Source organism: Phyllobates terribilis, unplaced genomic scaffold (assembly GCF_046119375.1).
Source record: "Phyllobates terribilis strain yellow unplaced genomic scaffold, ASM4611937v1 Scaffold_1__5_contigs__length_1240528914, whole genome shotgun sequence".
Taxonomy (NCBI): domain Eukaryota; kingdom Metazoa; phylum Chordata; class Amphibia; order Anura; family Dendrobatidae; genus Phyllobates; species Phyllobates terribilis.
Window position 1 is genome coordinate 310,025,701 of NW_027362761.1, and position 25,916 is coordinate 310,051,616.

The window sequence follows — 25,916 nt, forward strand, 5'->3', positions numbered from 1 at the left end:
CTTTATAACCTTCAAGGGTTTGCACGTCTGCTGGGTGGTCTTGCCTTCTGAACTGGTTTGGCCTTAAAGCCTCCAAGTAGTAGAAAGTCTTTCTTCCCACCACTCTTCTGTTCCGGCTCAGCCTCATCACTTTTTGCTGTGTTCCTTTCTAATTCAGCTTTATCTTCCTTTGTACATGCTGCTTTTGTATCTTCCATTACATCCCCCAACTCTTTGCCAGGGTTATCATCTATTTGTTTGGGTTTCTTCTTATGAGGTGTCTTTGAGTCTTCACTCAGGACGGATTCAGAGTTCGTTCTCATGCTTGTCTCACATTCACTGACTTTCTTCTTATGCTTCTTCTTTTCATCTTGTGGATCCAGACCTTTGGTCTTTTTTTGTTCCTCATCACTGACGTTTTGCTTACGAGGCTTCTTTACCTTCACATTTCCTATATCCTTTGCCTCAACATCAAGACAAGTATTCTCTACCTCAGAAGGTGACTCATTAAGAGTTTTCTTCCGTTTCTTAGGTTTCTTCTGTGTTTCAGACACTTTGGATTCTTGTACCTCCTCTACACTGTTGGACTTTCCCTTCGCTGTTTTCTCCTTACACTTTAGTTGTGACTGCCGATCTTTGGCTTGCTGATGTAGCTTCTTTAGCAAAGCTTTGGCCCTATCTTCAGTTGAATCTACCTCATCACCAAGGTACCTAACAAGGAAAAGGATAATGGTTACATAATATGCAGAGAGAATCCAGCTGTGACTTATAACAATTTACTCCTGTGAGACAACTATAAATATTAATACACAGATGGGAAAAGATGGCCACAGTTATGGCAGAGGCACAGAAGCTCATTATTTGCAGATGCTGACAGTATTATACAACTGACACCCCACTGTAATGGACAGACAGCAGAGATAACGCTGATCCTGGATGTTGAAGACAGTAATGGGTGACTGCAGGATCTAAGCATTGAGGCAAAAGTAGGGGCTCCCTCTGTCACGTCATCAACGCCCTGACACAATTGTAGGGTGCCGATAGGTTGTTACTGCAGCCAGGATCCTTACAAAGGTAAATGACTCTGCCATGGGCTAGGACTAATAGGTTGTCTGTCAGTAAAGCACTTAAAGGCAATAGCACATCGCAATATAGAAACATGGCAGTGTATTATATAATCAGTCACATGTGGCCCTGGAGAACTCAACTCACAAAAAAAAAAGCCATAGGAGAGCTATGTTGATAGACACATCAAAAAAATTATCGTTTTCGAAATGTGGAAGTGGGAAAAAAAAGCAGGGTTTAAAATAAACCACATCATTAAAAGGTTCCAGTGCACCCATGAATGGTGGCATGTACAGTTGAAACCAGAAGTTTACATACACTATATAAAAAGACACATATGCATGTTTTTCTCAATATCGGACATGAAATCAGAATAAACCTTTCCCGTTTTAGGTCAATTAGAATTACCATAATTTGTAATATTTGCCAAATGGCAGAATAATGAGAGAGAGCTAAATGTTTTAAGGCATTTTTATTACTTACTGCAAAGTCAAAAGTTTACATACACTAAGATTACTATGCCTTTAAACAATTCTGGACTGCCCATATGATGATGTCATGTGTTTGGAAGCTTCTGATAGGATTTTTGGCAACATCTGAGTTAATTAGAGACACACCTGTGGATGTATTTTAATGCAGACCTGAAACACACTGCTTCTTTGTGTAGCATCATGGGAAAGTCTAAAGAAATCAAGATATCAGGAAGAGATTTGTGGACTTGCACAAGTCTGGCTCATCCTTGAGTACAATTTCAAGATACCAGAAGGTGCCTCATTCATCTGTACAAACAATTGTATGCAAGTACAAACAAGATGGGAATGTCCAGCCATCATACAGCTCAGGAAGGACACGGGTTCTGTGTCCCAGAGCTGAACGTGCTTTGGTCCGACAGGTGCATATCAACCCAAGGACAAAAGCAAAAGACCTTGTGAAGATGATGGTGGAAGCTGGTAAGATTGTGTCAATATCCACAGTGAAACGAGTACTGTATCACCATGGGCTGAAAGGCTATTATGCCAGGAAGAAGCCATTACTCCTAAAGAAACATAAAAGAGCCAGATTAAGGTTTGCAAATGCACACAGGAACAAAGACCTTAATTTTTGGAGACATGTTCTGTGGTCTGATGAAACTAAAATTGATCTTTTTGGGCATAATGACCATCGTTAGGTTTGGCGGAAAAAGGGAGAAGCTTGGAAGCCTAAGAACACCATCCCAACTGTGAAACACGGTGGTGGCAGCCAGGGCTGTGGAGTCGGTAAGCCAAACCTCAGATTCCAACTCCGACTCCTCAATTTCCATGACTCCGACTCCCTCATACATGGCTCATGTTTAAGTGATAAATTTACTGTAGCACAGATTCATCTCAGCTAAAAGTCTAGACCCTTCGATCAGGAATAGGACAGACATTTATAGGACATTTCATAACATTCCCAAATTCTTATGAAAACATATTCCTCACAAACTGCATTGAACTACTGTACCCAATTTATTATATATTTTAGGAGTCGGAGTTGGTCCATTTTATACTGACTCCACAGCCCTGGTGGCAGCATCATGTTGTGGGGTTGTTTTGCTGCAGCAGGGACTGGTGCATTTCACAAAATAGATGGCATCATGAGAAAAGAAGATTACGTGGCAATACTGAAGCAACATCTCAAGACATCAGGCAGGAAGTTAAAGCTTGGGCGGAAATGGGTCTTCCAAATGGACAATGACCTGACGCATACTGCCAAAATGGCTACAAAGTGGCTTAAGGATAACAAAGTCAATGTTTTGGAGTGGCCATCACAAAGCCCTGATCTAAATCCTATTGAAAATTTATGGGCAAAGCTGAAAAGGCAGGTGCGAGCAAGGCGATCTACAAACCTGGATCAGTTACACCAGTTTTGTCAGGAGGAATGAGCCCAAATTCTGACCAACTATTGTGAGAAGCTTGTGGAAGGATATCCCAAACGTTTGACCCAAGTTATTCAGTTTAAGGGAAATGGTACCAAATACTAATGAAATGTATGTAAACTTTTGACTTTGCAGTAAGTAATAAAAATGCCTTAAAACATTCTCTCTCTCTTTCATTATTCTGGCATTTGGCAAATATTAAAAATTATGGTAATCCTAATTGACCTAAAATGGGAAAGGTTTATTCTGATTTCATGTCAGACATTGAGAAAAAATAAGAATATATGTCTTTTTATATAGTGTATGTAAACTTCTGGTATCAACTGTATACAGAGAACAAGAGTGATGTAATGTAGGATGCAGCTATATATAGGTTGTGCTGAGGTTGCACTTGCAAAGACTCATGAACCACAGAAGACAACACTAGTATTATAAGTGGCTCATGGTAGGCGGGAGGAGCCCTATTATACATTTTGCATAGGGTCCTTTGAGACGCAAGTTATGTCTCTACATATATATATATAATTATTCTTATAAGGGAAAAGATCCTGAGCCCCTCACTGTTGTCTAGAATGAAGGGGCACAAGTCTTCCGCCCAGATGCACTTTTGACTTCTGTCGCTTCTCTTTGGCAACAAAAAACACTGAAGACAAACCATGGTACAGTGCTGCCAAGGAAAACTGACAGGAGCCAAAGGAGAGGATGATTAAAGGGAACGCATCATCAAAAAATGACTTATTATTTCAGGTTTATTTGTTTAAACCAGCCACCAGGGTCTTTTTTAAATTAACTTTCTGTTCATTCAGGAAATTTACATGAACATTAGCAGCAATGAACAGACGTGGACCCTAACGTTTGTATTTAATAATCTAATGAGGTCATTGTGAAAGGAAGGGGCACAGGGTCAGCTGTGACATCGCCTACTGTGGATTCGGTGTTATCAGCTGTGTAGAGGTCAGGGCCAGCGTCAGCACCCGGGCAAGTGCCAGGGCCCTGAGCAGGCGGGGGGCCCACTCGCGGTCTGGCACCCCGCCAGGCTATGGGTGGAGGAGAGTGGTGCCAGCGCCCGGCCTTCTCCCCCACTTGCTCAGGGCCCCGGCAGCCGGATACTTACCTCTCCTCGTGCCTCCGCAGATCCGCTGTCGTCCTGCTGTGCGCTCCCTGTGACGTCTCAGGTCAGACGGTGCGGTGACATCTTTCCACCGCACCCTCCCCTGAGCCGTCACAGGCAGCGCAGAGCGGGACGCCGCCGGAGTCCGCACCTGAGCAGCGGCAGTAGGAGTGAGGTGAGTATTTGATTTTTTATTTTTAATGTATGGAGGCATTGGGCATTATATAGGGGGGGGGGACATCCTGCATGGGGCATTATATGGGGGGGGGTGACATCCTGCATGGGGCATTATATAGGGGGGGGGTGACATCCTGCATGGGGCATTATATAGGGGGTGACATCCGGCATGGGGCATTATATGGGGGGGTGACATCCTGCATGGGGTATTATATGGGGGGGTGACATCCTGCATGGGGCATTATATGGGGGGGTGACATCCTGCATGGGGCATTATATGGGGGGGTGACATCCTGCATGGGGCATTATATGGGGGGGGGGGACATCCTACATGGGGCATTATATGGGGGGGGGTGACATCCTACATGGGGCATTATATGGGGGGCTGATATCCTGCATGGGGCATTATATGGGGGGAAAGTGACATCCTGCATGGGGCATTATATAGGGGGAGAGGTGACATCCTGCATGGGGCATTATATGGGGGGGGTGACATCCCGCATGGGGCATTATATGGGGGGTGCGGCATCCCGCATGGGGCATTATATGGGGGGTGCGGCATCCCGCATGGGGCATTATAAGGGGGGGTGACATCCGGCATGGGGCATTATATGGGAGGGATGACATCCTGCATGGGACATTATATGGGGGGGGTGACATCCTGCATGGGGCATTATATGGGGGGGTGACATCCTGCATGGGACACTATAAGGGGGGGGGGGGCAGCCTGCTTGGGGCATTATAAGGGGGGAGGGGGGGGGGGACAGCCTGTATGGAGCATTATATGGGGGCCAGTACTCTGTATGGAGCATTATATGGGGGCCAGTATTCCGTATGGAGCGTTATATGGGGGCCAGTATTCCGTATGGAGCATTTTATGGGGGCCTGCATTTTGTATGGAGTGTTATATGGGGGCCAGTATTCTGTATGGAGTGTTATATGGGGGCTAGTATACTGTGTGGAGCGATTCGCCGGTTTCTGAGCTATTGTGGAATTTACAATAGATATCGGTCATGTAATGTAAGAATTTAAGTCTTTGCACTGTAATATATATATATATATATATATATATATACATATATATATATATATATATATACATATATACACACACATACAGTACAGACCAAAAGTTTGGACACACCTTCTCATTTAAAGATTTTTCTGTATTTTCATGACTTTGAAAATTGTACATTCACACTGAAGGCATCAAAACTATGAATTAACACATGTGGAATTATATACTTAACAAAAAAAGTGTGAAACAACTGAAAATATGTCTTATATTCTAGGTTCTTCAAAGTAGCCACCTTTTGCTTTGATGACTGCTTTGCACACTCTTGATGAGCTTCAAGAGGTAGTCACCGGAAATGGTCTTCCAACAATCTTGAAGGAGTTCCCAGAGATGCTTAGCACTTGTTGGCCCTTTTGCCTTCACTCTGCGGTCCAGCTCACCCCAAACCATTTCGATTGGGTTCAGGTCTGGTGACGGTGGAGGCCAGGTCATCTGGCGTAGCACCCCATCACTCTCCTTCTTGGTCAAATAGCCCTTACACAGCCTGGAGGTGTGTTTGGGGTCATTGTCCTGTTGAAAAATAAATGATGGTCCAACTAAATGCAAACCGGATGCAATAGCATACCGCTGCAAGATGCTGAGGTAGCCATGCTGGTTCAGTATGCCTTCAATTTTGAATAAATCCCCAACAGTGTCACCAGCAAAGCACCCCCACACCATCACACCTCCTCCTCCATGCTTCACGGTGGGAACCAGGCATGTAGAGTCCATCACCTTTTCTGCGTTGCACAAAGGCACGGTGGTTGGAACCAAAGATCTCAAATATGGACTCATCAGACCAAAGCACAGATTTCCACTGGTCTAATGTCCATTCCTTGTGTTCATAAGCCCAAACAAGTCTCTTCTGCTTGTTGCCTGTCCTTAGCAGTGGTTTCCTAGCAGCTATTTTACCATGAAGGCCTGCTGCACAAAGTCTCCTCTTAACAGTTGTTGAAGAGATGTGTCAGCTGCTAGAGCTCTGTGTGGCATTGACCTGGTCTCTAATCTGAGCTGCTGTTAACCTGCGATTTCTGAGGCTGGTGACTCGGATAAACTTATCCTCAGAAGCAGAGGTGACTCTTGGTCTGACTTTCCTGGGGCGGTCCTCATGTGAGCCAGTTTCTTTGTAGCACTTGATGGTTTTTGCAACTGCACTTGGGGACACTTTCAAAGTTTTCCCAATTTTTCGCATTGACTGACCTTCATTTCTTAAAGTAATGATGGCCACTCGTTTTGCTCTACTTAGCTGCTTTTTTCTTGCCATAATACAAATTCTAACAGTCTATTCAGTAGGACTATCAGCTGTGTATCCACCAGACTTCCGGTGACTACCTCTTGAAGCTCATCAAGAGAATGCCAAGAGTGTGCAAAGCAGTCATCAAAGGTGGCTACTTTGAAGAATCTAGAATATAAGACATATTTTCAGTTGTTTCACACTTTTTTGATAAGTATATAATACCACATGTGTTAATTCATAGTTTTGATGCCTTCAGTGTGAATGTACAATTTTCAAAGTTATGAAAATACAGGAAAATCTTTAAATGAGAAGGTGTGTCCAAACTTTTGGTCTGTACTGTATATGTGTAATATATATATATATATATATATATATATATATATATATATATATATATACACATATAATTTCTCTGCGGTATCTGTGGATTATGAATCGTGGTATGTGTTAAATGGGTCCACTGAGACTCTTTTGCCAGGGGCCCACAAAAACCTGCAGCCGGCCCTGGTAGAGGTGCTAGCTGTCAGTCTAGTCCTGCCTCTGATAATATGGAGCCTTACTGTAAACTCTTCCTGAAAGGACAAAGTAAGAGACTAAAAAAGCCATAGTGGCCAATGTAAAATTTATAACACAAGAAAAAAAGCCAAACATTTTAAAAAAAATAACAGATTTAGCACAAAAACCTGATATAATCAACAGATCAGTTTCTGATGACACATCCCCTTTAATGTGGTAATTCTGTCTGTAAGTTCTCATGAAGGGGCTCACCGGTCACAGACCACCATCAATAATCACATTATTGAAATTATGAAGTCAAACTAAGCTTCCCACAGGTGGAAACTAATATGGAAGGTATAGAGTACTCCACAGATAGATACCATCAACTAACTAAAAGGTGACCCAGACAAGCCATGCTGTTTGCTGCAGGGGGAGAGAAGCTCATCATGGAGATCCCACAGGACGAGGTCTCCACACACAGCCAGCACACGGTTCTCAGCGGATGAAGCTGCGGCAGAGGAGTCTGCAGGTCCGTGGCCTGCTGGCGCTTTCCCACCCGATCACTAACCGGAAGCAATATTACATACAGCACCTGTTTATGACAAAGAGCGACATCCCGAGCGAGCTTCTTGGGTAATCCCAGTAAAACACCGCGGCAGGTCACGTGGGGGGACACAGCATGGGATGTCGCATGTTAGTGACGTCAGCAGCGGCCATGTGCAGGACGTCTGGAGAGGTTTCTAGTTGTTATTGAGCGCCCTCTGCTGGCTCGGAATATGTTGACATCGGCCCAGTCTGCCTCTCATCTGGCTGCACTGCGGGCACATCTCCTCCGCCCCTTGTTCTGTTGTATCAATTTTTAGTATAAAATGGAGCAGGATTTGTAGATATTAAATTACTTTTTTGTTATCATGTAAACTGTGCTTGTTAAAAAGTATTTAATAGCTGCAAAATGTAAAATTATATGATATACAATGTTATATCCTGAGGCAGCTGACTGGACCCTGCTCCAATGATCGAGGGGTTGTCAACTAAAATTAAAAATGAAACATTTTTATAAATGGGCCTATGGCAACAATGAACTGTTCTTTACTCCCCAAATCCAGCGCTGCTTCTCCATCATTGCTTCTGGTTTCTGTCATTGTCTGCAGCGCTGAACGCCTTGTGCTGTCAACTCTAACAGAGGCGCTGAGCTTACTGATTGGCTGCAGTGTTGTTGACATCAGCGCTGCAGACAATAGCAGACACCAGAAGCAGCGGCGGAGACAGAACTGGACCTGTGGAGGGTGAGAAATTTAAAAAAAAAACAAACAAACTGCAGCCAATGGAGAGGGGATTTCTGAAACCAGAAAACTCTTTTAATGTGGGGCTGTGAAACCTCTGATGTGTCCATTATGAAGTTCTGCAGCAGCTGAAGTGTGTGATATGATGTTCTATAGAGGCAGTGGTGTACTGCTAATAGTGGCAGACCACGAGGCAGCTATGGGCCTGTGATTTCGGGGGACTCCCTGCAAGCACTGTCACTGGACCCCCTCCCTGCCTGGCATCACATGTTCAACTGTATCTGCATCCTTTATACAGTTAAAAGCAATGGTAGAACTCAGAGCCGTCAGCCCCTGCTCCATCATTATATACCATTATACTGTTTAGAGGGCTATGTATGGGCCAATTATATGATTGGGAGGGTGAACCCATACAGGCAGACACTGATTGTGTAAGGAGTGTGACAGGAGCTGTTATACTCCTCTCCCCCTAAAGACAACATGTGCAGTAACCGTGTGTGATTATGTGTTAGAACATGGTTTTATTGTATAGTATGAGTAATGTAAAATGTGAAACGCCATAGAATCTTATAGGCACTAATGTGTGCAGTTAATGTGATGTAATGTTATTAATGTACAATATTCTTTATGTGTAACATATACTTAAAGTCTAGGGTTAAGTATAGGACATAGGTATAGCATAGGACTTGAGGGATTAAGTTAGGAAGGAAAAGTATTACAAATCGTGATTCTGTTCTCCCACCTGGGAATGGAGCAGATCCAGTCACAAGCGCCGCCATTGTCCTGACCCTAGAGGTGGAGTTACTACACGTGCAGGTAAACTGTCCCAATCTTGTGGAGCATTGAATTCTGGTGTTGTGGGATGTGTGAGGACGCGGGATACTGTGTCTCTGACTGATTTTTCTGGGATGGGATAGGATACTGCCTTCCCCGGTTGCCAGGCAACACAGGACACTGTTGTGTCTGGCACTAAGCAATGGTGGGATTTTGTCCAGTCTGCTGTTGAAGCTAGTAGGGAGTGGGTGTCTGGGGATGATTGGGAGGTAATCAACACCTGATCATTAGGCGGGCTATATAATCCTGCTCCCTGCTCAGTCCTTTGCTGTTTATTGCAGTTCCCTATGTGCTTGGTGGTGAGTGGTGCTGGCATTAGTCTTGCTATCTTTTCAGGGGTTTTCTCATTTTCTCTTCTGGTTTTACTTCCTGGGGTTCTTGTAGAGGTGCTCACCTGGTTCTTGACTAGGCACCAGCTGCATCTTCAGTTGCCACCTTTACTGGTTTGGTGCCAGCCTTGCTGGGTCCCACTACGAAGTGCATAACAGAAAGATTCAGTTGGGGGCATACTAGATATAGGAAGTAAGAAGTGAATTACACAGGTTAGGATACAGTTAAATGTTTGGGATCAGCCCCAACATGGGAGGAGTAAGGGTTAGTTAATAAAAGGAGCACTTACTGTTTTTTGTCAGATAGAAATGGTTGAAGATTAGATTGTAAGTGAGTGTTTGCAGCATACAAGGCCAAAAGGCTGGAGGGTACAAAAAGTATGGACTGTTCGAGGAGCATGAGAACGTCAGCTACTGTTTTCAGCCAACATCCCTGCAATGTTCGGGACCTACGGCCAGAATTAGGCACTGGAAAGTGTGCCTTATTCCTTTCCCACAAGTGGAAGCCAGATGGGGAGAAACATCAGGGAGACAGGACGGAACTCATGGAAGCTGGGGGCCAGATGGAATATCCCAGGGGCCACAGGTTATGAAGCAACTGTCCCCTGATTTGTGTGCGGCTGTTCCTGGATCCTGAAACGTGGAGACAGCGGAGGCCTCCGGCCGAAATGTGAGTGTTATACACTACACCCACAGCACATGGGAACTGGGACACTGTTTATTTGTGGGGTGCAAGGGTGTGTGAGAACAACAGCCTCTTGCCCATGACTACTGCCCTGTGCACTTTACAGCTGTATGGTCGGGGCTACACAAGCGTATGCTCTCTCGTGCAAGAGAATTGGGGCTGATTGTATGAAATTATGTCCAATTTGCCTTTTTTCTCTGTTTTTGTGTTGTTCCAATACACAAAAAGGAAATAAGATGTGTAAGATAGCTCACGGACACAAAGTCGATGGGAGGTATGTATCACAGAGATGGTTATCCTCTATGATGTAATCCTGGAGTGTTGCACTAGTGCACATAGCGCTAAGAGGATTGTTTGCTGCATCCCGGTCCAGGTTTTATGGGCAACTTGAGAGACGGGCGGGTCCTGTTGCCCACATACCTCATCTCTTGGTGTGGTTAACTAGTTAAAATGGAGGCCGTTGTTTGGCACATGGTCTTTGTTTGGAGGGAGAAGGCCTCCTGTGTGTTGTTGTCTCAAGACTGAGGCCGTGTACTGGATGCTATCCAGCCCATGTGCCCACAGGACGGGCTACCTAGAGACTTTGCCTAAAGGACTATTTACTTTGTTTTGCCTGCACTAAAGGCTCTTTGTTTTCTTTTTTCTTTTGATCGGTTTATGAAGCAATAAACGAATATGGACATTTACAGTGGGTACGAAAAGTATTCAGACTCCTTTAAATTTTTCACTCTTTGTTTCATTGCAGCCATTTGGTAAATTCTAAAAAGTTCATTCTTTTCTCTTTAAAGTACACTCTGCACCCCATCTTGACTGAAAAAAAAGAAATGTAAATTTTTTGCAAATTTATTAAAAAAGAAAAACTGAAATATCACATGGTCATAAGTATTCAGACCCTTTGCTCAGACATTCATATTTAAATCACATGCTGTTCATTTCCTTGTGATCCTCCTTGAGATGGTTCTACTCCTTCATTGGAGTCCAGCTGTGTTTAATTAATCTGATAGGACTTGATTTAGAAAGGCACACACCTGTCTATGTAAGACCTCACAGCTCACAGTGCATGTCAGACCAAATGAGAATCATGAGTTCAAAGGAACTGCCAAGGAGCTCAGAGACAGAATTGTGGAAAGGCACAGATCTGGCCAAGGTCACAAAAGAATTTCTGCAGTACTTAAAGTTCCTAAGAGCACAGTGGCCTCCATAATCCTTAAATGGAAGAAGTTTGGGACCACCAGAAATCTTCCTAGACCTGGCCGTCCAGCCAAACTAATAAATCGTGGGAGAAGAGCCTTGGTGAGAGAAGTAAGGAAGAAAAAAGGGTCTGAATACTTTCTGTACCCACTGTGTTTATGTATATATATATATATATATATATATATATAAAATAAAATAAAAATAATATATATATATATTCTTATAAGGGAAAAGATCCTGATCCCCTCACTGTTATCTAGAATGAAGGGGCACAAGTCTTCTGCCCAGATACACTTTTGGCTTTTGTCGCTTCTCAACAAAGAGTAAAAAATTTAAAGGGGTCTGAATACTTTCCGTACCCACTGTAAATGAAAACGCTTCCTCTTTGCCTCCCGATGCACCCAAGTGAGTAGAAACCCCACAGATGTTTATAACAAAACATGTGTAATTGCATTAATTTTCTGGGAGAAATACTTCATTTTCTGGAACAAGTTCAAGGGTGCCAACATTTTCAGCCATGACTGTATATAGTAACTATAGGATTATGCAATTATTTTTCTCAGGCATATTTTTCTTTTTTTTAAAGGTCCCCATTAGTGATCAGCCAACGTGCTTGGTTAAGGGGTTAACCGAGCACGCTCGTGTGCTTACCGAGTGTCTTCGGTGTGCTCGAAAACTATGTTCGAGACGCCATGGCTGCATGTCTTGCGGCTGTTTTGTTAGACAGCCGTGACACATGCAGGGATTGACTAACAAACTGCCAATCCCTGCATGTGTCGCAGCTGTCTAACAGCCACAAGACATGCAGCCGCAGCGACTCAAACATAGTTTTCGAGCATGCCGAAGATACTCGGTAAGCACCCTTAACCGAGCACGTTCGCTGATCACTTGCCAAACCTCCCATTACCTTTGAAAAGTAGCTCACATATGAGTAAATTTTCAAGAAAATGTAAATGTACCTCCAGTTTGTTATTGCTTTGTATAAAACAGCAAAAGCAATGCTCTAATATACTGCACAATTTTTACACAAATGACTATGTCTACAAGTAGCGGGGATTGAATAACCGTTCAGGATAGCTTCATAGAATTTAAGGAATACATCTCATTTCACATCTGTAGAAAAAGATTATCTTGTTGTCTTCATACATATAGCAAGTTAAATCAGCTTTTGATGCAGATAACAGTGTAATACAGTGGCATGTAAAAGTTTGGGCACCCCTGGTCAAAATTACTGTTACTGTGAAAAGTTAAGCAAGTTGAAGATGAAATGATCTCTAAGAGGCCTAAAGTTAAAGATGTCACATTTCCCTTGAATTTTAGACAAAAAAAATGAATTTTCATAATTTACATTTTAAAAGTTACAAAAAGAAAAATAGGTCAATGCAAAAGTTTGGGCACCCTGCATGGTTAATACCCAGTAGCACCCCCCTTTTGAAAGTATCACAGCTTTTTGTAGCCAGCCAAGAGTCGTTCAATTCTAGTTTGAGGGTTTTCATCCATTCTTCCTTGGAAAATTCTTCCAGTTTTGTGAGATTCATGAGTCATATTGTGTGCACTACTATTTTGAGGTCTCGCCACAGATTTTCAATGATGTTCAGATCAGGTTACTGTGAGGGCCATTATAAAACCAAAGAGTTCTATTTTAACTTCATCGGTCCACAGAACTTGTTTCCAAAATTCATCAGGCTTGTTTGGATGTTATTTTGCATACTTCTGAAAATGAAAATAAATTTTATGGTGAGGACGCAGGAGAGATTTTCTTCTGATGACTCTTCCATGAAGGCCATATTTGTGCAGGTGTCTCTGAACAGTAGAACAATGTACCACAACTCCAGAGTCTGCTAAATCTTTCTGAATGTTTTTTCCAGTCAAGCGGGGATTCTGATTTGCCTCTCTAGCAATCCTACAAGCAGCTCTCACTGAAATTTTGCTTGGTCTTCCAGAACTTATCTTAACCTCCACTGTTCCTGTTAACTGCCATTTCTTAATTGCATTTCAAACTGAGGAAAGACAACTTGAAAATGCTTTGCTATCTTCTTATATCTCTCTGCTTTGTGGGCCTCCACTATTTTCATTTTCAGAGTGCTAGGCAGCTACTTAGAAGAACCTATGGCTACGTTTTTTTGACACGAGGTTAGAGGAGGCTGGGTTTTTATAAAGCTGGAAAACTTGCATCGCCTGGCCTTTCCTAACGATGATAGTGAACAAGTCATAACCATAACAGGTTAATTAAGGTCTGAAACCTTGGTCAAAGTTATCTGAGCACACAAATATTCAAGGGTGCCCAAACTTTTGCATCAGCCCATTTTCCTTTTTGTAATTTTTAAAATATAAAAAATAACAATATTTTTTTATTTGCCTAAAATGCAAAGGGAATGTGTCATCTTTAACTTTAGGCCTTGTGGAGATCATTTCATCTTCAACTTGCTTAACTGTTCACAATGACAGTAATTTTGATCAGGGGTGTCCAAACTTTAACATGCCACTGTATGTCCAGGAATCATTTTCATTCTTATGTGAGGTAATTTGTCATTCAACTCTTTTGGAGTGGTTCCTTCCTTTTCATCATCATTTTTATAGCACTATAGGTGTTGGAGTTCCTTTTTTCGCACACCTACCATTGTTCAATAACTTGTCTGCCCTGAGCTGGAAGCTTGCCACTTTGTTATACCTGAATGCAGTTTGACAAACAGGAAAGCAGGAGCAGACTTACTACACTCTACAATAGGCAGTGGGCAGATGTTACACACCTGTTCCGGGTATCCCAGGCTCTGATCCCTTCACCTCAGTCCGCTGCCCTCTGTTGTGCTCCACGTCGGGTTTTGCAGGTTATACAGCATGTGACATCATCTCCCTAGGCCTTTAAAGACCCATTAGGACACGCATCTGTGCCTTCAGATTGTGTTTTAAGACTTTAGTGTGAGATGAGATGAAATGGACTACCAATCCCTGATGAGGACCGACTACTTGACTCCTAAACCCAGAATAATCTGTGATTTCAATTAATGAATAATATACTCAATCTTTTCCCACAAGACTATATATCAATCTGTTCACCTTCTTCTGATCTATAACAATTTGCCCAGAGATGGGATATCAGGTGCAACCTGACAGGTTCCCTTTAATAAGTAAATTTCCGACTCACATTTTTCAAAACTGTCTAATAAATTTACTAAACATGAAAAAACTGGCTTTTAAAAGGAAGGACAAAGAGGCATTGAAAATTATACAGCGAGACCTAAAGGGGAAAATTAAGATTGCCCGTGAGGCATTCAGAGTTAAATTAGAAAATCAATTTGCACAAAAAAGCTCCAGAGAGGTGTGGGCTGGAATGAAGCTAGTGACTGGGTTTAAGGCAAGGTCGGAGCAGGGGGGTGGTGGACTTAGAATGGCTAATGAAATGAATGAGTTCTTCAATAGATTCAGCAATAAAGGTGCGGTAGCAGCAGGGAAGGGGGAGGAGGCCGGGGAACAACTAGCTAAATTAACAGGGGGTGAAATAGATCATTTCTCGGTCTCCAAAAATGACGTGAGGGACCAGTTTAGTAAGCTGGCCATTGGCAAAGCAGCAGGGCCTGACGGTCTCAGTCCACGTGTCCTCAGAGTGTGTGCAAATGAGTTGTGTACTGTCTTCCAGCATCTCTTTAACCAGAGCTTACAATCAAAGAGAGTACCAGTGCTATGGAAGACTTCCTGCCTGGTGCCGGTTCCCAAGACTACCTTCCCAGCTTCCCCGGGGGACTATAGACCGGTGGCCTTAACATCGCATGCGATGAAGTCCTTGGAGAGAATAGTACTTGCTCACTTGTGTCCGAGGGTGATGGCGCATACTGATGCTCTTCAGTTTGCGTACCGGCAGGGACTGGGGGTGGACGATGCTGTAGCGTCTCTGCTACAAACAGTACATTCCTTTTTTGACAATGATGGAACCACAGTGCGTGCTTTGTTCTTTGATTTCTCTAGTGCGTTCAATGTTAGAACCTTGCTGTTAGGTTTTTTTTCCCTTTGCTGGTCACATGACCTTGTTGGCCTATTTAATCCTGCTCCGCCCTTCTGGCTTTGCTGGACTTCATTGTATATCTACTTTCTAGCTAGCCTGTGCTCTGTATCTAACTCTGTTAGTTTGCTTGGTCTACGGACCTCTATGTTCTATCTATTTTGTTTGTTCGTCTGTCTGCTACTATTTCTGTTAGGAGGTGTCCCATATTCCTCCCAGTCCTTAGTACTTGTAGGGATTCCCTCCCCACATCTATAGGTCTTCGTACAGACTAGATTAGGACTTTAGCAGGTCTGATCGCAGGATCAGGTTCCCTGTTACATCGTAGGGATTCAGCTGAGTCTTATAGTAGGGACAGATCTCCTCTCTTTCCTTAGCTTTGGTAGCAGAACATAACAGTAAGTCCAGCCAGCAAATTCTCTAAGGAAAGATTTTTCTGTTCCATCATGGTGTCGGTTCAGGATTTGGCTCATCGCCTGCAGGGACTCTCTCTGGAGGTGGCCGAGCTCCGTCAGCACGTGAGTAACTGTCCTGGAGCACATTTCTTGGAGCCTAAGGTATGTTTGCCGGATTTATTTTTTGGTGAACACCGAGAATTTTTTTCATTTAAAAATGCTTGCTTATTGTATTTTCGTTTGAGACCTAAGTCCTCTGGGGATGAATCCCAGCGCGTAGGGTTCATAATGTCACTTTTGCGCAAAGAGCCTCAGGAGTGGGCCTTTTCTTTGCAACCTAGTGATTCATGCTTCAGATCAGTGGATAGTTTTTTTTCTGCTTTGGGACTATTATATGATGATCCTGACCGTGTCGCATCAGCTGAGACTGAGTTGAGACGTCTAAAACAAGGATCGGGTAATGTGGAAAAATATTGTACACATTTTCGTCGTTGGTCCACTCAAACAGGGTGGAACGATTCTGCTCTGAAAAGTCTATTTCTTGCTGGGCTCAGTGAAAGGGTTAAAGACCTGCTAATTGCTTATCCTACACCTGAGGATTTGCAACAGGCTATGCAATTAGCTATACGGGTGGATAGAAGACTGCGTGCTAGGGTTAATGAGAGCAAATCCTCTGCTATGTCAGTTTCTGGTTATGATAATGTGTGTACTAACAGTGGTGAACCGATGGAGATTGGATCGGTGGCACTTCGCTCTCAAGAAAAAGACCGTCGTTTTTCAGAAGGCTTGTGCTTCTATTGCGGAAAATCTGGTCATTTGATTAAAGGCTGTGAGCTTCGGATGAAGAAAGAAAAAAAAATGGTCAGTCACGCCCGTATTGCCTGTTTAAATTCCAAGGGTATATTTTTAGCTGCTTCCACGATTGCTCAGGAAAAATTAATGGAATTTCGGGTGTTTGTTGATTGCGGGTCTACACTGAATGTAATTGATGGGGGATTCGTGGAAAAACTCAATTTAAAACCTGAACCTTTATCATCCCCCATTGCTGTGGTTTCTGTGGATGGCTCCCCTTTGAAGAATATTACTCTCAAGGTCAGTGAATTTCCTCTCACTATTAATGGTGTTCACCATGAGAAATTGGATTTGGTAGTGTTGAATAACTTGCCTTCTCCAGTAATATTGGGTTTGCCCTGGTTAAAATTTCACAATCCTGTACTGGATTGGTCTACCAGTGAAATTAAATCCTGGAGCCATAAATGTTATGACAAGTGTTGTAATGGGCGTATTGCAGCTTTGGATAGGGGAGAATTGCCTGTTCCTATTCAGGATTTTTGGAGAGTTTTTTCTGAGAAGGAATCGCAGGTTTTGCCTCCCCATAGAGACTATGATTGTTCTATTGAATTTGTCCCTGGAGCGACTCTTCCTAAAAGTCGTTTATTTAACCTTACTATTCCTGAGAGGAAGGCTTTGGAGGAATACATACAGACAAGTTTGGCCGCCGGTCACATTAGGCCCTCTAAGTCTCCTGTGGCGGTTGGATTTTTTTTTGTAAAAAAAAAGGACGGCGGTTTACGTCCTTGTCTGGATTTTCGTGAGATTAACAAAATTACGGTACGCAATCCTTACCCACTGCCATTGATTCCTGATCTGTTTAACCAGTTATTGGGGGCCAAGTGGTTCTCTAAAATTGACCTTAAGGGGGCATACAATCTGTTGCGCATGAAGGAGGGTGATGAATGGAAGACTGCTTTTAACACTCCTGTGGGTCATTTTGAGAATCTGGTTATGCCTTTTGGTCTTACTAATGCTCCTGCATTTTTTCAGAATCTGATTAATGACATCCTTAGACCTTTGATCGGTAAAAATGTGGTTGTGTATTTGGATGACATTTTGATTTATTCGCCAGATCTGGAGTCTCATTGGCGGAGCGTGCGTGAGGTATTACAGTTATTAATGGACAATTCGCTTTTTGCTAAGCTGGAGAAATGTGAGTTCGCTGTACAGAGAATTAGTTTTTTGGGCTACATTATCTCCAGCAAAGGTTTTGAGATGGATCCGGTTAAGGTTCAGGCTGTGCAGGAATGGCCTAGGCCTATTGGTTTGAAATCGATACAGAGGTTTTTGGGTTTCGCCAATTACTACAGAAAATTCATAAAAAATTTTTCTAGTATTGTCAAACCTCTGACTGATCTCACCAGGAAAGGTGCTGATGCGGTTCAGTGGTCTTCTGAGGCCATTGAAGCTTTTGTGTATCTCAAGGAGAGGTTCACCTCTGCTCCCATCCTTATGCAGCCTGATGTTACTAGGCCGTTTTTGGTTGAGGTTGATGCTTCCTCTGTGGGGGTTGGCGCAGTATTGTCTCAGGATAACGGGGATGGATTACATCCCTGTGCCTTTTTTTCAAAAAAATTTTCGGAGACTGAACTGAATTACGATATTGGTAATCGGGAATTATTGCCTATTAAACTCGCATTTGAACACTGGCGCCACTTCTTGGAAGGTGCGGAATTTCCCGTTCAGGTTCTTACGGATCATAAAAATCTGATATATCTTGATGCTGCCAAGCGCCTGAATGCCCGTCAGGCTAGGTGGGCACTGTTTTTCTCGCGGTTTAATTTCTCCGTTACTTACATCCCTGGTACTAAGAATGTTAAGGCGGATGCCTTGTCTCGCAGTTTTTCTCCCATAGTCGGTGCTGAGAAAGAGGAAAACATTCTACAAGAAGGTGTTGTGATAGCTGCTTTAGACTCCGTTTTGGAAGATGAGATTCTTAAAGCTCAGGAGAATGCCCCATCTAACACTCCTCATGGGAGGTTGTTTGTGCCTGGGACCTTTAGGAGAGATTTGTTTGTTGAGTGTCACGAATCTCGATTGGCAGGTCATCCCGGAATCTCTGAGACCAAGAGACTGGTGGGTCGCAGTTTTTGGTGGCCTGGATGGCAGAAGGAAGTCATTAAGTGGGTGCGCCAATGTACTATATGTGCTAGATCTAAGTCCTCACATACTCCTGCTGCGGGGTTGCTTTGTCCTTTGGAGGTCCCCAGTGCTCCTTGGACACATTTGGCTATGGACTTTATAACTGACCTTCCCCCCTCTGAGGGTTTTACTGTCATCTGGGTGGTCGTGGACCGTTTTAGCAAGATGTGTCACTTGGTTCCCTTCGTCAAACTGCCCTGCGCTAAAACTCTCGCTAAGGCCTTTGTCAAGGAAATTGTCAGACTTCATGGCGTTCCTACTGACATTGTTTCCGATAGGGGTCCTCAGTTCGTGGCTCGTTTTTGGCGTGCCTTTTGTGACAGGTTGGGAATTCATTTGTCGTTTTCGTCCGGATATCATCCTGAGTCTAATGGCCAGACAGAAAGGAAAAACCAGGATGTTGAGCAGTTCTTGCGTTGTTTTGTGGCAGACAATCAAGAGGGGTGGTCTGAGTTTCTGCCACTTGCCGAATTTGCTCTGAACAATCATACATCTTCTTCTGCTGGTTGTTCGTCTTTTTTTTGTTGTTCTGGGAGACATCCGTCGTTTGGGTCGTTCTCCAAGTTGGGATCTGCCGTGCCTGAGGAGGAGAATTTTTCCGGTGATTTGGAAAGAGTTTGGACGGATGTGCGTGGTAATCTTCAGGAGGCCAACAGAAAATCTAAAGACTACTTTGATAGGAAACGACAGGAGGTTTTGTTCGCTGTTGGTGACATGGTTTGGTTGTCCTCTAGGAATCTGCGGTTGAGGATTCCTTCTAAGAAATTGGGTCCCAAGTTTGTAGGGCCCTTTAAGGTGCTTCAGGTTGTCAACCAATCTGCTGTTAGGTTGGAGGTTCCTACCTCCTGGAGAATTAATCCGGTCTTTCATGTCTCTCTGTTAAAAAAAGCTGTTGTGTCGGATGGTGACGCCTCTGCCTCTGTTCCTCCGGTGGTGGAGGACGGGGAATATGAAATTTCTCGCATCCTTGACTCTAGACGGTATAGAGGTAGTTTGCAGTATCTTGTGGCCTGGAAAGGTTTCGGACCCGAGGATAACTCTTGGGTGAGGTCAGATGATGTTTCCGCGTCCAGAGTTATCAGAGCGTTTCACAGGAAATTTCCTGATAAGCCTGGTCCTAGGGGATCCGGAGGATCCTCTTAGAAGGGGGGGTACTGTTAGAACCTTGCTGTTAGGTTTTTTTTCCCTTTGCTGGTCACATGACCTTGTTGGCCTATTTAATCCTGCTCCGCCCTTCTGGCTTTGCTGGACTTCATTGTATATCTACTTTCTAGCTAGCCTGTGCTCTGTATCTAACTCTGTTAGTTTGCTTGGTCTACGGACCTCTATGTTCTATCTATTTTGTTTGTTCGTCTGTCTGCTACTATTTCTGTTAGGAGGTGTCCCATATTCCTCCCAGTCCTTAGTACTTGTAGGGATTCCCTCCCCACATCTATAGGTCTTCGTACAGACTAGATTAGGACTTTAGCAGGTCTGATCGCAGGATCAGGTTCCCTGTTACATCGTAGGGATTCAGCTGAGTCTTATAGTAGGGACAGATCTCCTCTCTTTCCTTAGCTTTGGTAGCAGAACATAACATTCAACACATTACAGCCACTCTTACTGCGTGGAAAGTTGATTAAAATGGCGGTGGATGAGGGACTTGTGAATTGGATAATTGTCTACCTGTCGGATAGGCCACAGTTTGTTAGGTGGGGGACAGCTACATCAGATAGTGTACTGAGCAGTGTCGGAGCCCCGCAGGGAACAGTGCTGTCGCCATTCCTCTTTACATTGTACACAGCTGACTTTCAGTATAAATCAGACCGTTGTCACCTCCAGAAGTACTCGGATGACTCTGTGATAGTTGGCGGTATTGGGAAGGACCAGGATGAAGAGGAATATAAAAGGGTGGTTGCGGACTTTGTAGTATGGTGCCAGGCTAACCATCTAGAACTAAATGTTAAGAAAACCAGGGAGTTGGTGATGAGCTATGGAAGGTGCAAGAAGGTATGCCTACCTGTTACCATTGACGGTCAGGATGTGGAGATGGTGGACAGTTTCAAATATTTGGGGGTTTACCTGGATAGCAAGCTAGACTGGAAGTGCCACATGGAGAAGGTCTACAAGAAGGGGATGAGTAGATTGTACTTCCAAAGGAAGTTAAGGTCGTTTAATGTGTGTGGCAAAATGCTTGAGGTGTTCTACCAATCCATTGTGTTATGCACACGCCCGGGCTAAGCGGCGTGTGCGTGTGATTGGTAGTGATTCCACTGGACCGTGCCGGAGAGTGAATGCCTGGAGGGGCGTGACTAAGTATTCACCCGATCCGACCAGGGTCGCACGACGGCATACGACGCCAGTGCACCAAGGAGGAACCGAGCAGAGGGACCAGGTGCTACTCCAGGACAGACCCCGGACACGGCTGTTGACCCACACAGGGGAATACAGGAACAGGCTGGTAGGCTGGCACACAGACTGGTGGGTATAGGCAGGCACGACTGGTATGCAGGCAGGCGGGTATGCAGGCAGGGGGGTAAAGGCAAGCACAGCTAGAGTGCAGACAGGGAGGCACTAGCAGGTAGGAACACAGGCGGGATAGGACCCAGTACACACCGGGACTCAGGAACAATACAGGCAGAGGGTTACAGGCAAGCACAGCTAGAGTGCAGACAAGGCTGAGCAGGGAGGACAGGGCTCTGTTCACACAGAACAGACAGGAAGGGAAAGACAGAGCCAGATACTCACACAGTACTTGCAGAGACAACAAGCAGGAGTTAGGTACGAGTTCAGACTCTGCAGAAAAAGGAAGGGAACGGACATAGAGGCAAAACAGGTAAAGGACAGGAGAGAGTTCAGACTGGAACTGAGTGTACGGAGGAGACCGACACTGCAGAGGGATACAGGAGCGGGTCTGGGAATACGGCCCCCAGAGAGGCGGAACGAACAGGCAAGGAGCGTGTTCAGACAGGACAGACCAGACACAGGAGCGGGTCTAGGAAATCGGCCACTAGAAGGCGGAGCGAACAGGCAAGGAGCGTGTTCAGACAGGACAGACCAGACACAGGAGCGGGTCTAGGAAATCGGCCACTAGAAGGCGAGAGGAAAAGGCTAGGAGCGTGTTCAGACAGGTCAGACAAGATACAGGAACGGGTCTAGGTAATCGGCCCCTAGAAGGCAGGAGGAACAGGCTAGGAGCGTGTTCAGACAGGACAGACAAGAGAACACAGAAAGGACTCAGTTCAGACACGGGAGCTGATACCGCAAAGCAGGAGACATACAGGACTCAGTTCAGACACGGGAACTGATACAAAAAGCAGGAGACAAGAGACGGGACCTGGCACCTTCAGAGTGCAAGCACACACTGAAGGAAACACTATGCTCAGGCAGGGATAGAAGGGAGCTGCTGAGCTATATACCAAGTGACAGACAGCAATAGGCTGAGGACGCACAAGGGGTGTGACCCACAGCAGGTACAAAAGGCAGGAAGTGATCGGGCGCCGCCCTTAAGCAGCAGAAACAGACACAAACAGACAGCATGGAGGGAAGCCAGAGAGACATTCTGGACAGGAGATCAAGTGCGCCCTCTTGCACAGTGGGAGATGGACCACCATGCAAGGACGCCGCCAGGTATGTTACAGTACCTCCCCCCTTACGCCCCCTCTTCTTCAGGCCTGCCAGAATCTTCCGCAGGGAATTCGAGGGCCAGTCGTTCACTGGGTTGGAGGGGGACAGAGACTTAAGGGTAATCTCTGCTTCGAGGTACATCTTGTCAAGCTCACAGGAAGAAATAGACGGGTTATCAGGTACACAATGAGGAAAAGTCACTGTCTCTTTGTTATCTGGTGGTATCCCGGAGGATTCAGGAAACAACTGGAGGTCCTCCGCTGGGTCAGAAGAGTGCAGAGGCTCAGAGAAAACAACTGCTTCAGAGTACACTAGGTCGGACTCACTGGAGGAAGCAGGCGAGGTATCGGGTACCGAGTATAGGAAAGTCTCTGTCCATTCACCACCAGGTGGCACCCCGAAGGGTTCTGGAGACAGCTGGCGGTCCTCCGCCTGGTCAGAGGGGTGTAGAGACTCACGGGTAACCTCTGCTTCAGAGTACACTAGGTCGGACTCACTGGAGGAAGCAGGCGAGGTATCAGGTACCGAGTATAGGAAAGTCTCTGTCCATTCACCACCAGGTGGCACCCCGAAGGATTCTGAACACAACTGGAGGTCCTCCGCCTGGTCGGAGGGGTGTAGAGACTCAGGAGTAACCTCTGCTTCGGAGTACACTAGGTTGGACTCACTGGACGAAGCGAGCGAGGTATCAGGTACAGAGTATAGGAGAGTCTCTGTCCTTTCGCTACCAGGTAGCACCCCGAAGGGTTCAGGAGACAACTGGAGATCCTCCGCCTGGTCGGAGGGGTGTAGAGACTCGGAGGTAACTACCACTTTGGGGTACCCATTGTCAGGCTCACAGGACGAAGCGGACAAAGTATTGAGTACCGGGTGTAGAGAAGTCTCTCGCCATTTGTCATCGAGTGGTATCCCGGAGGGTTCAGGAGGCAACAGGGGATCCTCCGCCAGGTAGTAGAGGTGCACAGACTCTGAGGTAACCACAGCTTTGGAGCATCCTTGGACATGCACACCGGTTAAAGAGAAAGAAGCATCTGATGCCGGGTGCAGGAAGTTCTCCTGTGTGGAGTCTGGATGGGCAGAAGTCTCTTCGGCCAGGAGAACTGGTGCACTACCCACGCACATTACCCATTGGGGTTTCTCCGGGATACAGGGAGATGAAGCTTCAGTAGGGACTTCAAGGTTGGGGTCAGGAGGTCTCAGGGAGGACAGACCCTGGCGTGACGGCTTGCCTCTAAGTCTAGCACGTCTGGACTGCCTCTTGAGGTTGAGAGAAGTATTCCGGAAAGCGTAGACACCCTGTGAGGATTCTGGGTGGGCAGTAGTCTCATTGGGCTGGAGGACTATTGCGCTACCCACACACATTACCCGTCGGGGCTGCTCCGGGATATTGGGAAGTGAAGCTTCAGCAGGGGCTTCAGAGTTAGGGTCCTCGAAGACCATACGAAAGGCCACCAGGAAGGCCTGCAGGTCAAGGATGACAGGATCCCATGCTTCCCATAGGGGGGTGACCCATTTCAAGGCATCACCCGCTAGGTAGTCAATCATAAAGGCCACTTTAGCCCAATCGGAAGGAAAATAGAGAGGGTAGGCCTTAAAGTGTAGCATGCATTGCCCCACAAATGCACGACACTGTCTTGGATCCCCATAGTAACGTGGCGGATCCGCAGGAACGAGGGCTGATAGATCCATCTGGACGGGTGCGTAATTCGCCTGGAACTCAGCTAAAGGGGGAAAAAAAATTATTTATTTTATTTTAATGCATGTATTCGCTGGAAAAACTTCTCAAAGAGCGAAGGCCGTGGGGCTCAACGGGAACCATGGCCTGAGCATGCTGTTATGCACACGCCCGGGCTAAGCGGCGTGTGCGTGTGATTGGTAGTGATTCCACTGGACCGTGCCGGAGAGTGAATGCCTGGAGGGGCGTGACTAAGTATTCACCCGATCCGACCAGGGTCGCACGACGGCATACGACGCCAGTGCACCAAGGAGGAACCGAGCAGAGGGACCAGGTGCTACTCCAGGACAGACCCCGGACACGGCTGTTGACCCACACAGGGGAATACAGGAACAGGCTGGTAGGCTGGCACACAGACTGGTGGGTATAGGCAGGCACGACTGGTATGCAGGCAGGCGGGTATGCAGGCAGGGGGGTAAAGGCAAGCACAGCTAGAGTGCAGACAGGGAGGCACTAGCAGGTAGGAACACAGGCGGGATAGGACCCAGTACACACCGGGACTCAGGAACAATACAGGCAGAGGGTTACAGGCAAGCACAGCTAGAGTGCAGACAAGGCTGAGCAGGGAGGACAGGGCTCTGTTCACACAGAACAGACAGGAAGGGAAAGACAGAGCCAGATACTCACACAGTACTTGCAGAGACAACAAGCAGGAGTTAGGTACGAGTTCAGACTCTGCAGAAAAAGGAAGGGAACGGACATAGAGGCAAAACAGGTAAAGGACAGGAGAGAGTTCAGACTGGAACTGAGTGTACGGAGGAGACCGACACTGCAGAGGGATACAGGAGCGGGTCTGGGAATACGGCCCCCAGAGAGGCGGAACGAACAGGCAAGGAGCGTGTTCAGACAGGACAGACCAGACACAGGAGCGGGTCTAGGAAATCGGCCACTAGAAGGCGGAGCGAACAGGCAAGGAGCGTGTTCAGACAGGACAGACCAGACACAGGAGCGGGTCTAGGAAATCGGCCACTAGAAGGCGAGAGGAAAAGGCTAGGAGCGTGTTCAGACAGGTCAGACAAGATACAGGAACGGGTCTAGGTAATCGGCCCCTAGAAGGCAGGAGGAACAGGCTAGGAGCGTGTTCAGACAGGACAGACAAGAGAACACAGAAAGGACTCAGTTCAGACACGGGAGCTGATACCGCAAAGCAGGAGACATACAGGACTCAGTTCAGACACGGGAACTGATACAAAAAGCAGGAGACAAGAGACGGGACCTGGCACCTTCAGAGTGCAAGCACACACTGAAGGAAACACTATGCTCAGGCAGGGATAGAAGGGAGCTGCTGAGCTATATACCAAGTGACAGACAGCAATAGGCTGAGGACGCACAAGGGGTGTGACCCACAGCAGGTACAAAAGGCAGGAAGTGATCGGGCGCCGCCCTTAAGCAGCAGAAACAGACACAAACAGACAGCATGGAGGGAAGCCAGAGAGACATTCTGGACAGGAGATCAAGTGCGCCCTCTTGCACAGTGGGAGATGGACCACCATGCAAGGACGCCGCCAGGTATGTTACACATTGTGGCTAGTGCCACCTTTGCGGCAATAATTTGCTGGGGTAACAGTGTGCGTGTTGCTGACGCCAACAAGCTCAACAGACTTATCAAGAAGGCTAGCGCGACGGTGGGCCTACAGCTTGGGACTTTTGAAGAGGTGGTAAAGGATAGGATTAAGAAGAAGTGCAGAGCTATAATGGGCAACAACACACACCCGCTTTATGAACTGTTTGCGAAACAGAAGAGCACATTCAGCAATCGCCTAATACAACTAAGGTGTAAAAAGGAAAAATACAGGAAATCGTTTGTTCCAACAGCTATGGGGGTGTTTAACAAATGTCTGAAAAGCAATGTCTAAAGCATTCC

The 25,916-nt window shown here is 45.7% G+C and overlaps 1 protein-coding gene across 1 annotated transcript in view; it reads right to left on the reverse strand.

Moving 5' to 3' along the window:
• Positions 1 to 7,761, reverse strand: part of DDX51 (DEAD-box helicase 51) — a 29,559-nt gene extending 21,798 nt beyond the window's left edge. The window contains exons 1-2 of the mRNA XM_073674454.1: positions 7,611 to 7,761; positions 45 to 690 (exon numbers count right to left, since the gene is read on the reverse strand). Coding sequence (XP_073530555.1) covers positions 45 to 690; positions 7,611 to 7,633 — 669 coding nt within the window. The 5' untranslated portion in view covers positions 7,634 to 7,761. The remainder of the gene's footprint in view (positions 1 to 44; positions 691 to 7,610) is intronic.
• Positions 7,762 to 25,916: the final 18,155 nt, after the last annotated feature.